Here is a 16,647-nt window from a genome sequence, read left to right as displayed (position 1 = left end):
TTAGAGAAGATGATATTTTTTTCTGTGAGGAGGATGAAAAGGCTAGGCACATGGAGACACATGCTGAGTGAAACAGGTCCTTTGTTAGGACACAGTAAGGACTGACCAAGAAGGTGTGGGGACTTATCTACAGCAATGGTTCTCAAACTTCACTGCAATAGGTCTTTTTATCAAAAGGATGCAAAACTCAATGTACAAAACTGATCAAAGCAGAGTGGCCAACACTGTAGCAGTAGGAAAGCTGGGGTCCCACCGACGAGGGTGTCGTCTACCTTGCTAGTGGTCCAACAACCAGCCTCACAAACCAGTCCTAAAAGACACCCAAAGGATGAATAAAGGCTTTCCAGAATTTTCTGCTGCTTTGTTATTGGTATATAGAATGCAATAGGTGTTGGTGAGGATGCGGAGAAAGGGAACCCTCTTACACTGCTGGTGGGAATGCAAACTGGTGCAGCCACTCTGGAGAACAGTATGGAGGTTCCTCAAAATATTAAAAATGAAACTACCCTATGATCCAGCAACTACACTTCTAGGTATTTACCCAAAGGATACAAAAATACAAATTTGAAAAGATACATGCACCACGATGTTTACAGCAGTATTATCAACAATAGCCAAGCCATGGAGGGAGCCAAAATGTTCATCAATGGATGAATGGATAAAGAAGATGTGACATACACACACACATACACAGGAATATTATTCAGCCATTAAAAAGAAGGAAACCTTGCCATTTACAATGACATGGATGGTGCCAGAGTGTATTATGCTAAGTGAAGTAAGTCAGAGAGAGACAAATACCATATAATCTCATTCATATGCGGAATTTAAGAAAGAAAATAGATAACTACATGGGAAGGGGGAAAAGAAAAAAAGGGAGAGAGGGAAACAAGCCATAAGAGACTCTTAACAGAGAACAAGCTGAGAGTTGATGGAGGGATGTGGGTAGGGGATGGGCTAGATAGTATTATGGAGGGCACTTGTTATGATGAGCACTGGGTGTTGTATGTAAGTGATGAATCATTCAATATTACTCCAGAAACCAACAGTGCACTGCATGTTAACGACCTAAAATTTAAATTTAAAAAATGGGCAGAGGACCTGAATAGATATTTTTCTAAAGAAGACATACAGATGGCCAACAGACACATGATAAGATGCTCGGCATCACTAAACATCAGGGAAATGCATATCAAAACCACAATGAGATATTACCTTATACCTGTCAGAATAGCTAGAATCAAAAAGACAAGAAATAACAAGTGTTTGCAAGGATATGGAGAAAAAGGAACCCTTGTGTACTATTAGTGGGAATGTAAAAAGGCTCAGCCACTGTAGAAAACAATATGGAGTTTCCTCAAAAAATTAAAAATAGAACTACCCTATGATCCAGTAATTATAGCTCTGGGTATTTACCCAATGAATATGAAACACTAATTCAAAGGGATACATGCACCCCTATGTTTATTGCAGCATTATTTACAATAGCCAAGATATGGAAGCAACTTAAGAGTTCAACAAAAGGGGTGCCTGGGTGGCTCAGTCAGGCCTTCGCGTCTGGTCATGATCCTAGGGTCCTGGGATCGAGCCCTGCATCAGGCTCCCTGCTCAGCGTGGAGCCTGCTTCTCCCTCTCCCACTCTCCCTGCTTGTGTTCCCTCTCTCGCTGTCTATCTGTCAAATAAATAAATAAAATCTTTTAAAAAAAAGAGTTCATCAAAAGATGAATAGATAAAGAAGATGTGGTGTACACACACACTGAATATTATATAGCCATAAAAAGGTATGAAATCTTGCCACTGGCAACAACATCGATGGACTTAAGAATATTATACTAAATGAAATAAGTCAGAGTGAGAAAGACAAGTACTATGTGATTTCACTCATATGTGGAATCTAAAAAATAAAGCAAAGGAATAAACAAACAAAAAGCAGAATCAATCTTACCAAGAACAAACCGATGGTTGTCAGAGGGAAGGGTCATGGGTGGATGGACAAATGAGTGAAGGCAAGTGGGAGATACAGGCTTCCAGTTATGAAATGAATAAATCATGGGAATAAAGGTACAGCATAGGGAAAATAGTCCATGATACTGTACTAGTGTTGTATGGTGACAGAAGGAGGCTACACTTGTGGTAAGCATATCATAATGTATAGAGATATGAACCACTGTTTCACACCTGAAACTACTATAACATTGGATGTCAACTATACTTAAAAGTTATTCAAAAAATTTTTTAAAAATGAAAAGGAATATATACAGCCATTTTAATAAAAATGCTCACATATCCTAAAATTAATCCAATGATAATAACTGTAATGGGTAACTGCGTTCAAACACAGTCATGATGCAAGTTCAGTTTAGTTTGTTTTTTAAACTCTTAATGCTACGTAACTGTGATATTATGCTTTGGCGGACATTTACCTCCCCCAAAATGATCACTTAGTTCCCCAGCTACAATATTTAAAGCACAAATTAAGAGCAGAGGGGTAATGGAGAACATAGCACAAGAAGCTGAAGACTCTGCCCACTTCAGTCATTAACTAGATAGGACTTGGTTTCTCAGACTTAGTTTCCATATTTAAAAAGTGAGGGGTTTAGTCAATCAGTAGTTCTAAACAGAATGACTTTTAAAATTATGTGGGGTACGTCTACTAAACTACACATGCCTAAATATGATTCTACTAAGTTTTCCCAAAAAATGAATATACTTACATTTTGTGGTTTAGTATTTTTATCAGTTATTGAAGAGTGATTACATTTTAGATTTTACGCATCACTACAGCATTAAACAGAATGGAAACACAATGAAAGCTGACTTGACATGAACATTATTACTATTAGCTATTGTCATTAGATATTAATTCTATTGGTTTTTCTTAACAGTGAAGGAATAAAATAATTCAAACTTTATGAAATTTCTTGTCGATTTTAATGGACTCATCTTCCCTTTCATTTTAGTATCGGGTATAGCACTAAGTGACTTAAATTAGCACTTTGTAGTTAGAGATTTATAGTTAAAGAGGAGCATGCAACATAAACTCTGCATTTAAGAAGTAATGGTACAACAAGACTACTAAAACGGTGGATAATTGACAAGAAAATATATAACTTTATTTGATGGAAAAATCAAGTTAAAGTGAACCTTTTCCACCAAACTTTCAAAGTACTTTCTTTCCCTGATGAAAAGGGAAGCAATCCCTACATAAAAGTACTGAAGAACTTTATAAATACATCCAAAGAATATGCCTTTCTACGAATTCTTCTATAGTTTAAGTCCGTACCCCAAATTACAGTTATCCACTTAGAATAACAACTAATAATTTTAAAGTGGGAGGAGAAACACCAATCATCTACTTAAATGGGACTCATTTCAGAACACCTTGGTCCCACATTTCCTCAACTAAGAAAAGTTTTTTTTTTTTACTTAAAAGTTACTGAGCCATCAATAATCCAATTGGAAAGCCCACTTGCTGTTTTAAAGAAACCATGCAAACATAAGCAAATGTTTTAATTAAGAGGTATAGCTAGTGTCTGGCCATGGTGCAGTACACTCCCACACGCCTAATGCCAGCTATGTAGAACAGCAACATTCAAGCAGCTGCTTAATTGGAGATGCAGATCAACACATGCTAATTTGGCTGGGCCAACTAATTGGTAGGTAGGCTACATTTCTAACAAAATATCCACCCATATTACAGATGTTGTTCTCTGAAGAGTAAATGATTGGTAACAAACAGTAATGAAGTTGCAATAAGGTACACTTGGTGAATGCTTAGTTGGACAGCTTTACAACAGGATCCCAGGTTAGCTTAGAAAACCACTTGTGTCAAAATTGGAACATAAACTAAATTTCAAAAGTATCTTTCTGTGCAAGATTAAGAATACTAAAATGTTTCACAAGAGCTCTTCAGTCACCAAAATAACACTTGGGAAGTGGACCCATCCCCCTTAACCATACCAGCCCCAGGGCAAATATGCAAAAAGATTTTGTCCTGTTTGTTTTTTAAAGCCTAATGCAGGGACACGTGGCTGGCTCAGTCTGTTAAGCATCTGCCTTTGGCTCAGGTCAGGATCCCAGGGTCCTGGGATCAGGTACTGCATCAGCCACCTTGCTCAGCGGGGAGCCTGCTTCTCCCTCTGCCTGCCGCTCCCCCTGCTTGTGCCCTCTCTCTCTCTCTGACAAATAAATAAAAAAAAAAAAAAAAAAAAATATATATATATATATATATATATATATATATATATATATATATATATATATATTTTTAAAGCCTAATGCAAACCAAACATTTATAGACATGTGCAAAGATAATAATTATATTTACCAGGAAATCTATAAGGGTAAAAAGGAGTGGGTATGGGGTTCTTCTGTTTCCAGCCATGATGGTATAACAGAGACTAGATTTACTCCATCGCCTTAAACTGAAAAAAACTGGACAAAATACATGAAACAATGGTTTTCAGTCAGTGCAAGATAAGACAGTTCAGGACAGTCAGAGCCACGAGAAGGGAAACAAATGAGGGAAGCCCTACAGCTGTCCTAACTTATTGCCTACAGATTTTTTAGACTGGAATGAAGAGAGATCAAATAGAGATCAGCAGTTCCCCTGAGTTGAGGAAACAGACTTGAGCATGTGGGGAAGACAGAGCCCCTAGAATTACCAGACAGTGGACAGAGAGAGCACGAGCAAGACTAACAACAAGAAAAACAAGGATAAAACAAGAGCAAGAGCACACTATATGCAGTAATCCTCCCTTATTCACAGTACTGCTTTCCAAGGCTTCAGTTAGCCACAATCAGCTATGGTCTGGAAACAGATGGTTCTCCTTCTGATGAATCATCAGCAGGTCAATAGTAGCCCAATGCTAGGTCACAATGCCTATGTCATTCATCTCATCATGTAGGCATTTCATCATCTCAGACCAGCACAAGAAGGGTGAGTACAGTACAATGAGTTATTTCGAGAGACTAACATTCATATAATTTTTATTACAGTATATTGCAATTATTCTATTTATTATTTTCATTGTTAATCTCTTACTGAGCCTAACTTATAAACTTTATCGTAAGTATGGATATATGAAAAAAACACAATATGTACAGGGCTCAGTATTATCCACAGTTTCAGGCATCCATGGCAGGCTGGGGGCGGGGGGGCCTTGGAACATATTCCCCACAGATAAGGGCTGCTGTATGTTCAAAAAAGTAGAGGGCGAACATTTTTAAAAGAGATAAGGGGGATACAAAAATGACCTAAAATTTTATTTTGAGAGAAAAATAAAATGTCTGGATTAAAAAAAAAAAAAAAACACATACTAACAGGACTAATGGCAGATTATACACTAGAGAAAAAAGTATTAGTGACTGTGAAGGCACAGCAATAGACACTCTCTAAAATGAAACACAAAAAGAGACCCCTCCCACCAAAAGAAAAGGAAAGACAACATCAGTAAGTTGAGAGACAACTTTAATCCATTTAATATATGTATAACCAGAAGCCTAAAAAGAGAGTGAAGCATAGAAAAAATATTTGATGGCCCCAATTTTCCCAAATACAATGAAAATTATAAGTACATAAATTTAAGCTCAATCAACTCCAAATAGGAGAAACATGAAGAAAAGTACACCAAGGGACAGAATACTCAAATTCCTTAAAACCAGTGATAAAAAGATAAATCTTAAAAGTAACCAGAGAAAAAAAGAAAAAAGTGACTTATACAAGGTGGTATAAAAAAAAAAAAAAAGATAGGAAAGACAGCAGACTTCTTGTCAAAAACACTATAGGCCAGAACACAATGAAGCAAAGTAAAGTACTGAAAGGGGAAGAAAGAATCTGTCATCCGAAAATTTATACCCAGAGAAAATACATTCAAAACTGAACGTTTTCATTCAGACTTACAAAAAGAATTCATCACCAGCAGACCAGCATGATGAGAGATATAAAAGGAAATCTTTCAGACAGGAAAGAAAAAGTAAGATTCTTGACTGAATTATGTATCCATAAAAAGGAATGAAGAACATCAGAAATAATAATGTGTGTAAATAACGAAGACTTTAAAAAATAAAAATAAATTTAATTCTCTTTAAAATATTATTGACTATTTATGCCAAAAATAATGTTATAGAATTCATAACATATATAGAAACAAATAAAACAGCGGGGAAACGGAGTATACTGTCGTCAGGTTCTTGTGCTTTACATCAAGTAGTAGTAGCCCGTGACAAGCTAAACACCACAAACTCTAAAGCAATCAGTAAAAACAAAGAAAAAAGATGTATAGCCAATAGCCAAGGAAGGAAATAATATAGAATGATTAAAAACATATTATTAATCCAAACATAGGCAGAAAAAAAACAAGTGAGCAAAGAACAGATGAGATGAACAGAAAACAAAGAGTAAATGGGTAGATCTTAACCCAATCCTATCAACAATAACATTAAGTGTAAATGGTCTGAGAACCCCAATTAAAAGGCAGAGGTCATCAGATTGAATTTCTTACAAATCTATGATGTCTACAAGAAACCCACTTTAAATTTAAAGCACATATAGGTTAAAAGACAGAAAAAAATTTATACCATGCTAACACTAACCAAAGAAAGATAAACAAAGCTGATTTCAGTGCAAAGAATATTACTAAGAATAAGGTCATTTCATAATGATAAAGGAATGAATTCATCAAGAGAACGTAATGCCCTTAAATGTTAACGCATCTAATAACAAAAAAAACAGACCCAAAGAAACAGACAAACCCGTAATTATAGTTAGAAATTTCAACTCCCCCACCCCCCCGGCCCCCAGTAACTGATAAGAACAAGTAGACAGAAAAATCAATGAAGATACAGGAGACCTGAACAATACCTTCAACCAACTATTTTATATTTTAAAAAGCCTCTTCTGAGTGGCTTATAGAGACTAATCAGTGCTCCCTTAAATCTGAGAAGAGAAAATTCAAGAATGACCAGACAAGGACAAAACGTCTAATGCTTTAAAATGTGCTGGAAATTTCAGAAAAATCATTCTCACAGAAATGGACAGCTCAAGCAGCAACAGTATAAAATTCAAAGAGACATTTGGCTAGCAACTAATAGTTATTTTTAAATGTACTAATAAACTTTTGAAGTATTTTTAATAATTGGTAAATAAACAAAGAATTATTTAAGAATCCAAGATATAAAGTCCTAATTAAGGTAAAACATTGGCCAAATTAGAACTGGTTTGACCATTTTAATTTTACAAGTAGCTATATGTCTTCTTTCTGATCATATCACACTCTGAAATATAATGCCATTGTAACATTCCATTCTTTGAACTTCTATATTTTCCACATAGGTTTTATCAGTTAGCTATATTATCACTGCTTCCACAAACTATTTTAAGTTATGACACCTGGTGTCTTTATGAAAGGATCGGCTCTTCTAACTTCAGACAATGCTGCAAATCATTGATGTTAATTACTCTTCCTGTCCTCTGTGTAAAATTTGCAAATGTCATTTCTCGGACAAACTTGGTATCAATAATGACTGTATTGCTCTGCACTGTCAACTTAAATATAACTTCTAAGATTCTTAATTGACCCTAAGACACTATACTAATATCAAAGTGAGTTAAAGAAGGAGGCATCTTAAAGAAAACCCTGACTGGGACGGCAAAGTCATTGTGATAGGTGGATCTTCTTACAATGTAATAATGAGACATAAAGTTAATACATTTTAAGCTTCAGGTGAAAGTGTTAACTTATCTAAATATATGTATAAGTAAGTGTATAAAATATATTAAAATGAACAAAGAAAGCTTATGAATTAAATAGTTTGAAACCAGTTGTTGAGAAGAAACTTGATCTTTGATAATATAGTCTTCCCTTAATGAGAAAGCTGTAAAAAAATTATTCTGGATACCTTCAGTATCCAGCCTGGCCAACAAAGGTTCCTTATCTCCCCAAAACACTCTCACTTTCTAACAGCCTGTTAACTTTTTAAGCTTTTCTGTTGACTTTTGTCATGCCCTTGAATCGTTTTTTAACAAAAGTTTCTCGTTTCTAAAAAAGCTGGATTTCCTAATAATTGTTGTTTCTTGAGGCTATGCTTTATTTTAATTACTGTCACTTAAACCACGACTCTAATCATTTCTTGTCTTGGGGACCTGACACTTATGTTTATATTTTGCTATAACCACTAGTCTCCTGGCAACTCTTTACGCTACTGCTTTCACAAATTCGGGCCACAAAATTAAAAATAATAAAACTGATTAAGACAGACGTTATACCCAAACTATCACTGGTATTTCCCCCAGACGGCCACTAGGTAGCACTACTGAGCAGAGAGGCTATTAGGAAAAAACTAGATATGTTGTATATTCTCTGTATCTTTAATTAGCTCAACTCTCTTTGAGAGCTGCCCTGTTTATCAAGTCCATAACATGGGTAGAGCCAAAGTGTGACTAATCATAAACATCGTCCAACATGTGTATACTTTTCAGGATGGACAGAAACATATTCATGCTCCTGTGCACAGCCTGGCACACGACTATGAACAAAATATCTAAGATTACAGTTAATTGGTGGCAATCTTAAAACACACTTTATAGAAATCCCTGGGGCTTTATCAATGCTTTTAGTGTCCACCATAAGGCCCATGCCCTGAGACAAATCACTGACTAAATCATTAATTAGCTCTATACAATACCAGAATAGGGTATTCTATTCTGACACTGATAATTACTGTAATAAGTGACCCAGAGACCATCAGTCTTATTAACAGGTGGTTCCCACTTTTCTTCCAAGCTTGCCAAAAGCTGGAGGCCCATAAGCTAGAGGTCAGAAAACTGAGTCTTTAGGAAGAACACCCAAAGAACAATAGCCTCAGCAGATGGAGGTCTGTTCCACTACTCTTGACTGTCACTGATGCTGTAAAGAATCAACTCCTGTGTCAGACTTCCTTCCCAGTGTAACCTGACACTGCCACCAAGCTAAGATTATGGGACGGATTATACCAGGAAACTGAGTCAGTATCCATAGGGCTCTTGAATGCTTTCGACCCAAACCCAACAGGACAAGAATTAATTCTGCAACTGAATGAGATCAATGAAGGAAATTTAACAGTGGTTTTGAGAAAACATTTTTCTTTCTTCTTAATTTTTTACTGCCCCACCCCCTTTGTGGCTGGCTGTCCTTGAGCAAACTGGAACGAGGAAGCACTCTTTGAATGGTGTGTTGCTCCAACTGATGCCCTGGAAATCGAGAAAAAATATTCCCTGAAAAACCTTAATATAGCTTATAAACTGTGGCGGATTATATTTTCCAGATCCAGGTTTCATTTTCCAAAAATACCTCCCCTCCCACACACTCCTTTCCAATGTTACCATGTCACTCCTCCATCAAGAGGTGGAGTCTTCCTCTCACCTTGAATCTGGGCAGGCTCGTGTCTGCTTTGACCAACAGAATACGGGAAAGTAACGCTATATGAGTTCTGAGAGTAGGTCACAAAAAGGCCATCAGCTTATGCTTCGTTGTCTTGCACCATTCACTGTGAGGGATGACAGTTACCCTGGGAGGAGTCCAACTACCCTGATCTGGCCATGCTAGAGAGGCTATGCATAGGCACTCCGGCCAACAGTCCCAGCTGAGTCCAGCTTTCCGGTCATTCCTGACCATGGCACCAGCCCTGTGACAGAAGTCATCTTAAATCTTTTGAACCAGCCTCTCCACCAGCTGAGCATCACAGTTGGGGAACTAAGTAATGCCATGAGAAGCGAAAGAATTGTCCCCCGAGTCCTGGTGAAACTCCTGATCAGCAGAATTTTTGAGCCCCTAAAATGGTTATTACTTCACATTGAGAAGTTTGGGGTAGTTGTTATGCAGCAACAGCAACTGGAACATAAGATATTAAATTGTTTAGGTAAATTTAAAGATGGAAACTGTATAAAAAATACAACCCATATTGATTGGCCTTGTCTGCAAAACTAATCAGAATGATGGTCAGATGGTATACATGTCCTTACTGAGTTTTTTCACCTTACATGGCAATGTAATTATTTGCATAGGCTCAATAAGAATCTATCCTTCCTCCTACCAGGATATAATGAGATAAAACAAATTTGTAACCATGACCATGCCAGAAATGTTTCATTTAACGGTAAATCTCATTTAATCAGGCATGACAAGCCCACTAGTAAGGAACAATAATTACACTCCAATATGTAGAAACAATGCTTCAAAGAAACTATCCTGGCACCTGCTCCATGGCCTGTGGGATCTCGGTCTCATGAGTAGTGCAGAATGTCACTTTCTGGAAGCATTGACAAATCTGGGGATCTTGGAGTAAGAGGATACCTCTACAATCATAGGCGCCACAGGCAAAACCAGGAGAGGCAAACCATCTGGGTTTTGGTTCATGGTGGTTCCTTACCTTAGAATATGTGAACTTTTAAGTAACGACAGAAGTGACAGAAAAACATATAAGACTCTAGGGGCTGCATGAAGTCAACTCTGGGATCCTAACATCATGCGGTTCCAGTTTCATTAAACATGAAAATAAAAAGGTTCACTAATACCCGGTTGTCCTTATGTAAATGAAACAAGCTAAATATAACAAGGCATCACATTAATGATATTGAGAGTGCATCAGAAAATTGTCAAACAAACTTATTTGGTCAAATCTACACCTAACTATACAGATTTGATCAGAGGTAAGGTTTGAAAAAGTGAAACTGATTTTTTTTTTTTTTTTTTTACCTAACCCTATTCCTCTGTGAACTACAGACCAGTAAGATTTACATTTCTAAAAGCTTTACATTTCAAGAGACCATGGATTTACAGGGCCATCCCAAAGCTTTACACCCTGAGATAATTAGCAAAAAGACAGAAACAGCCTGGTTAGTTTTTTAAATTTATTTAAGATTTATTTAAGTAATCTCTACACCCAACATGGGCTTAGACTCGAGACCCAGAGATCAAGAGTCAGGTGCTCTTCTGACTAAGCCAAACATCCCTTGTTTTTTTTAATCAAAGACAGAAATGTGTGTTTTTTAAAATCAAAGCTGATTAAAGTGAATGCAATCAGAATCACCAACTGCCATCACAAATACGAACTGTAAATATCACCATCTCTATATTCCGTGAGCCAATACATTGTTCTTAAAAGCTAGTCTTTGCATTGTGCTTTTTGCAAGTAAAAACTTAGCTCAGAGTTCAAAAATTATCTAGGAGTTTTTTCCTTTGACAAATCAAAATTGACAAAAATACTGAATATATTAATAATCCTGGCTAACAAAGATAATAAAATAAGCTTATTATATATGTGTTGACTATCGGCTTGTATTAATTCAACAGGTGACAGGTATCCTTACAAAGAAGCGAAAATTCATCAAAGCAGTCAGTCCCGAGAAGGCACTTATCCATTGTTGGCAAAACATTTAGTTCCCCACTAAATTATATATAATCTTTTACAAATTTTCCTGAAGAACTTTGATAAGTAGGTTGTCCTCCACACTCACAAGAAAGTGCTTCTAAAGAAACAGAATCCCCAAGTTTACATAACAACAGTGGAGAGTCAGAAGGTGATAGGAGCCCAGAAGAGTCCCTGTTTTTTCTCAATTGGCATGTGGTTCTTTTTCAATCCCCTCCTTTCTTCTTTTCTTCTTCTAGTCACCTAGGAAAGGAGGGATGAGTTTAACCTCCTGGAGTGAATGTAAGAGCTGGACTAGAAAAGATAAGATGGCCTAAAGTAACTTGCCTGACTTATGTTTCTTGACTGAAGTTTGACTGATACAGAAATTGGTATCAGGAGTGGGATCCCCAAGAACAGACCTCAGAGGTCTTTGGTGTTGGTTTAACTTGATCCATAATGCAATTGCATCACCATTAATCAAATTAATTCTGGCTACGGATTATAATGAAGTATCCACTGAAGAGGTGCCTTAAGGGACCAAGGGGCTGTCACATTTGTGTTGGGCAGAAATGATGAATACAAAGATTGTGGTAGGGCATGGCTTCTTCAGAATGCACTGGAGCACTGACAGAAAGAAAATGACAAGCTTGGGTCTTTAAACTTTCAGCTCCCATTTATGAACAGAGAACCAGAGAACTTCTATGGCAGCCCTAATAAAAACCTTTATGTTTTACAGCCACAGGGTTCACTTTGCTAGCATCAGATTTAACCGCGGCAGGTAGAGCACGACGGTGTGGAAGCTCAACTCCACAGACTCACCATGTCTCAAGTACGAAAGTGAAAACACTAAATGAGACTTGGGATCGGGATATCTGTGTGGACTCAACTGAAGCCAAGGATCTTGAACCCCGAAGCTATCCTGAGGCTCCCTTGCCAATGCAAAGAGAAATATCCTGCTCTCCTGTGCTGGAAGAGATTAGCTTTTCCTGGACTGAAGAACCTGTATAACCTCATGATGACGCTAAGAGCAGTTTCCTTGCAAGAGAATTCCTCTTCTCCTCAAGACCCAATGAGACCATCCCTTACTGCTACTCATAACAGGGTAAGATCACAGCATTCTTTGAGGAACAAGTATAAAGTCAGATCCATAAAGTGATAACTGACACCCAAAAATAATTGCAAAAGTTTGCCAATTTGTATTGGTAGATACCTAGGAAATCCGTGTGAGAATGATTCTAAGAATGTTAGACCAAGGAAAACATAATACTATACCAGACTGGGATATTTTTAAAAATATGAATCACTTACCAGAGACTGAAGACTTAATTGTTAGCTTACACAACTGGAAGGGGCTCTAAGAGTTAACTTGGTTGGCTCACTGCAACTTGGACTCCATGACGGTCCTCCATTCAGTAAGTTGGGAGGCCACCACTTCCCTGGCATAATGCAGAGGCAGGGATTTAAAGGCTTCAGAAAACAGGAATGCTGGAGTGGCTTTATCATGTGCAAACTACACACGCAACCCCTCCACCACTACACCCCCTAAGAGAGCTCAGTGCATACTCTCGTCACCGAAGGCGCCAGCAGCATAACTGGAGTGCTATTATACAGGCAAGAGGTTATTGGTCTGGCCCTTTAACGCCCTGTCAGTCATCAAATTCACCACACTGCTACAAAATGAGAACCTCTCCATGTTCTCCCCTTGTCTGTTTCTTTCATGGCACTATTACAAACTGCAATTATTCAATCTATTTGTCTGATTTGTTTTGGGTTTTGGGGTGGTTTTTTTTTTTGTTTTTTTTTTTTTTTGCTTTTTTACCTATTTTTTTTCTCTGTCTCCTCCGCTAGCATGTGAGTTCCATGAAAGCAAGGAGCGCCTCTGTCATGCTCACCACTGTACGCTGACTCTCTAGCATCAGGCCTGGTGCACAGGCATTCAATAAAGACGTGTTGAAGGTATAAACAGAGTTAGTCTGTCTTCGCCAACATTAAATTCTGGTCCTTCCTTCTCCTGGAATAGAAATGTTCATGAAAACACTATCCTGCCAAAAAGATGATTTACGTCTGAGCTGAAACCCTGTACAGGTGTATTGTATTTCTTCAGCTTAGCACTGACGACCTGGTCTGCTGATACCACCTTTCTCATTAAATTTATATGATGCTCAGGAAAACATAATAAAGGTCAATTCAGTGCGTCACCATCTGTCCCTTCATGAAAATGTTTGAACAGGATCCTGTCTTTATCCAGAACTGCATCTCTGCCCACAGTCACATGTCACCTCATATCACAAGTTAATAAATTCTCAAATATCATTAAAGTATACTTCTGTTGAGCAATTTTTTGTACAGGCTGAAGCACTTTCTAAAAGACTGTCATGAGGTAGCTTTTACTTGTCTCGGGATCAAGTAGATGGTGGATTCGTTCAGATCGCAGCATTTCAAAATTCAACCTTCCATTTCATCAAAGGTTCTATTTTTCACCTATGAAACTTTACTTTCAGCAGCTAGTAAATGCTTTCATTAACAGCCAATTTTATCTATGTGTGCACAGACACAACATTTTTATCACCGTAAGAGTTAATTATACACACGAGCACAAGTAACTAAGAAAGAAACAGTGTTAAGATCCAGGTAATATGTGAAGTTCAATTACTATCGAAGTTAACTGCTTCAGGCCATTAGTGCCATTGCTTAATTCAAATTCACACCTTAGCCAAACTGCAAAATATTGTGTCTTGGGCCTTTCAAAACTTGAAAGTTAAAATCCTTAAATGCCAAAAAAGATTTGGCATACTTAATATTAGTATCTATAAAGATTTGTTTTTTACATAAAGATGAAGTGCATTTATATGTAATCTGTCCAGCCGGACCAGTTATGGTCTGGAAAGAAATAATAACAAAAATATATACCTCGCAAGGATGTTTGAAAGATAAAAGAGGATAATACATGTGAGGGAATAAGTAAATAATAAAGCACCATATAAATGTTAATAGTAGGTAGTAATGTTAATAATAAAATATAGTACGTGGTATGCCTTCAACTTACACAATGTTATACACCAATTATATCTCAATTAATCTGAAAAAAAAATACAGTAGAAATCCTCTCTCATCTGAAAGAATTGAAGCAGTTTGTTAGTTGGCTACTCATTGAAGTTAAAGCGGGAATCCTAGAAAATGATAAATACACATTGTAACCATTTTATTTAAATAAACCTTGCATGAATGTGATTCATTCACCAATCCTCTGGGGAGGACCCCTGCCTTACATCTGAGTTTAGATCTGCTAACTGGTACTCCAGACTTTCCTGTCTCACCCACGCCCATAATACACCATTTATGACTGCAGTTTCAGTTCTTTTAGAGTGCAACGAAAATTTCAACACATATGAAACAATTGGAGAGCAAATTTCTTACTTTTTATCATTTTTTCCAATTATTTTACATTTATCTGTTCATCACTAATTTGACAGCTAATTTCTGAAAGAACTCGCTTTTGTCACTTTTTTCAGAGCATTCAAGTTAGTTTTCATAGAAATAACTCCCCCTTTTTACACAAATCTTGCACCAGTGTGTGGAATATTAAATAATAAATGCACTCGGCGTAAGTTTGGGAACAAACACAGCTGACTCTTAAAGCCAGTAAGTTGGGCTGTGGGGGTAAAAGCGCAAAAGCGTCACACTGAGAAGCCGACTGGCCAAGAACCGTCAGCACCCTGGGAACAGCCATCCGGATGTTCTACCAAGGAAATGGACAGCACTGCTTTATCCGTCTGGTTGGTTAATGAGACATGAGTTAAGAATCTTTGGGGGGTTGGGGCGCCTGGGTGGCTCAGTCGTTAAGCGTCTGCCTTCGGCTCAGGGCGTGATCCCGGAGTTCTGGGATCGAGCCCCACGTCAGGCTCTTCCGCTGGGAGCCTGCTTCTTTCTCTCCCACTCCCCCTGCTTGTGTTCCCTCTCTCGCTGGCTGTCTCTCTCTCTCTGTTAAATAAATAAATAAAATCTTTAAAAAAAAAAAAAAAGAATCTTTGGGGGCGCCCGGGTGGCGCAGTCGTTAAGCGTCTGCCTTCGGCTCAGGGCATGATCCCAGCGTTCTGGGATCGAGCCCCACATCAGGCTTCTCTGCTATGAGCCTGCTTCTTCCTCTCCCACTCCCCCTGCTTGTGTTCCCTCTCTCGCTCGCTGTCTCTCTCTGTCAAATAAATAAATAAAACCTTTAAAAAAAAAAAAAGAATCTTTGCTATATAGTAATTCAGGTCTCAAGCCATAGCTGACTAAGAAGAAAGCTGCTTCAAAAGATTCCCTCTCATATGTATATAGACTGCCTTCTGTATTTTTCTTCAATTACATATGATATACATTTAGAGGCAATGATGTCAAGAGTTAAAAAAAATGCAAGAATATTGAAATAAAGGCAACAGAAAAGGAACTCAGGTGTGGAAGGAGAACATGATAAAATAACCAGAGAATCCAACTCCTAACAACAATGGAGTCAGGAAAAGACATTTTAAGGAAATTTGAACAGTCCCATATTAATTTGAAAAAAAATGATGACCCATTTTAAAGCATCCCTTTTACCAACATAAGAAAGCAGCTTTCTGAACTATAAATAAATATGTCAGTGCTAGATACCTACTTGAAAACATTCAACTTAGATTAGCTGTAACCCTTTTGTAAATATGAAAGAAGAGGGTGTGTGGAAAAACTTACTTATTTCACTGGAAACTTGACTCAGTTTATCCTGTGATCTGCTGATAAGGACAATCTTCATTCCACGTTTTGCTAACTGAAACAATAAAAAACACCAAGCAGTTAATCACACCTATACATTTCATTAAAAAACAGAAATCAGATATATTCTCATTTTAAGAAAAACTGGTAATATAAACCCAACGAAAAAACCAATAAACCTAAGTTGTCATGAATGGGCAATCCAAAATGAAGACTTACAAAAGGATTCCCCCAGAGGGCTATCTTTCTGAATCAAGCTAGTATATAAATGTCAAAGGGTTTCAGAAGGTGTAAAACTTTTACTTTTCATTTTGTACCCATCTACACAACTTTAGTTTTTAAAATCGTAAGTATTGGGGCATCTGGGTGGCATAGCTGGTCAAGTGTCTGACTCTCGGTTTCAGCTCAGGTCGTGATCTTAGGGTCATGAGATCGAGCCCTGCATGCAGAGCCTGCTTCAGATTCTCTCTTCTTCTCCCTCTGTCCCTTCCACTCATGCTCGCCCTCTCTCTAAAATAAATAATCTT

The 16,647-nt window shown here is 37.5% G+C and overlaps 1 protein-coding gene across 1 annotated transcript in view; it reads right to left on the bottom strand.

Annotated features, from left to right (window-relative positions):
- Positions 1-16,647, bottom strand: part of HSD17B12 (hydroxysteroid 17-beta dehydrogenase 12) — a 158,089-nt gene that overhangs the window by 85,361 nt on the left and 56,081 nt on the right. The window contains exon 3 of the mRNA XM_045808781.2: positions 16,100-16,175. Within this exon, the coding sequence (XP_045664737.1) occupies positions 16,100-16,175 (76 nt within the window). The remainder of the gene's footprint in view (positions 1-16,099; positions 16,176-16,647) is intronic.

Source organism: Ursus americanus, chromosome 24, assembly GCF_024610735.1.
Source record: "Ursus americanus isolate L20-20 chromosome 24, mUrsAme1.1.p, whole genome shotgun sequence".
NCBI classification, from domain to species: Eukaryota; Metazoa; Chordata; class Mammalia; order Carnivora; family Ursidae; genus Ursus; species Ursus americanus.
This window is presented reverse-complemented; position numbering and strand designations above follow the sequence as displayed.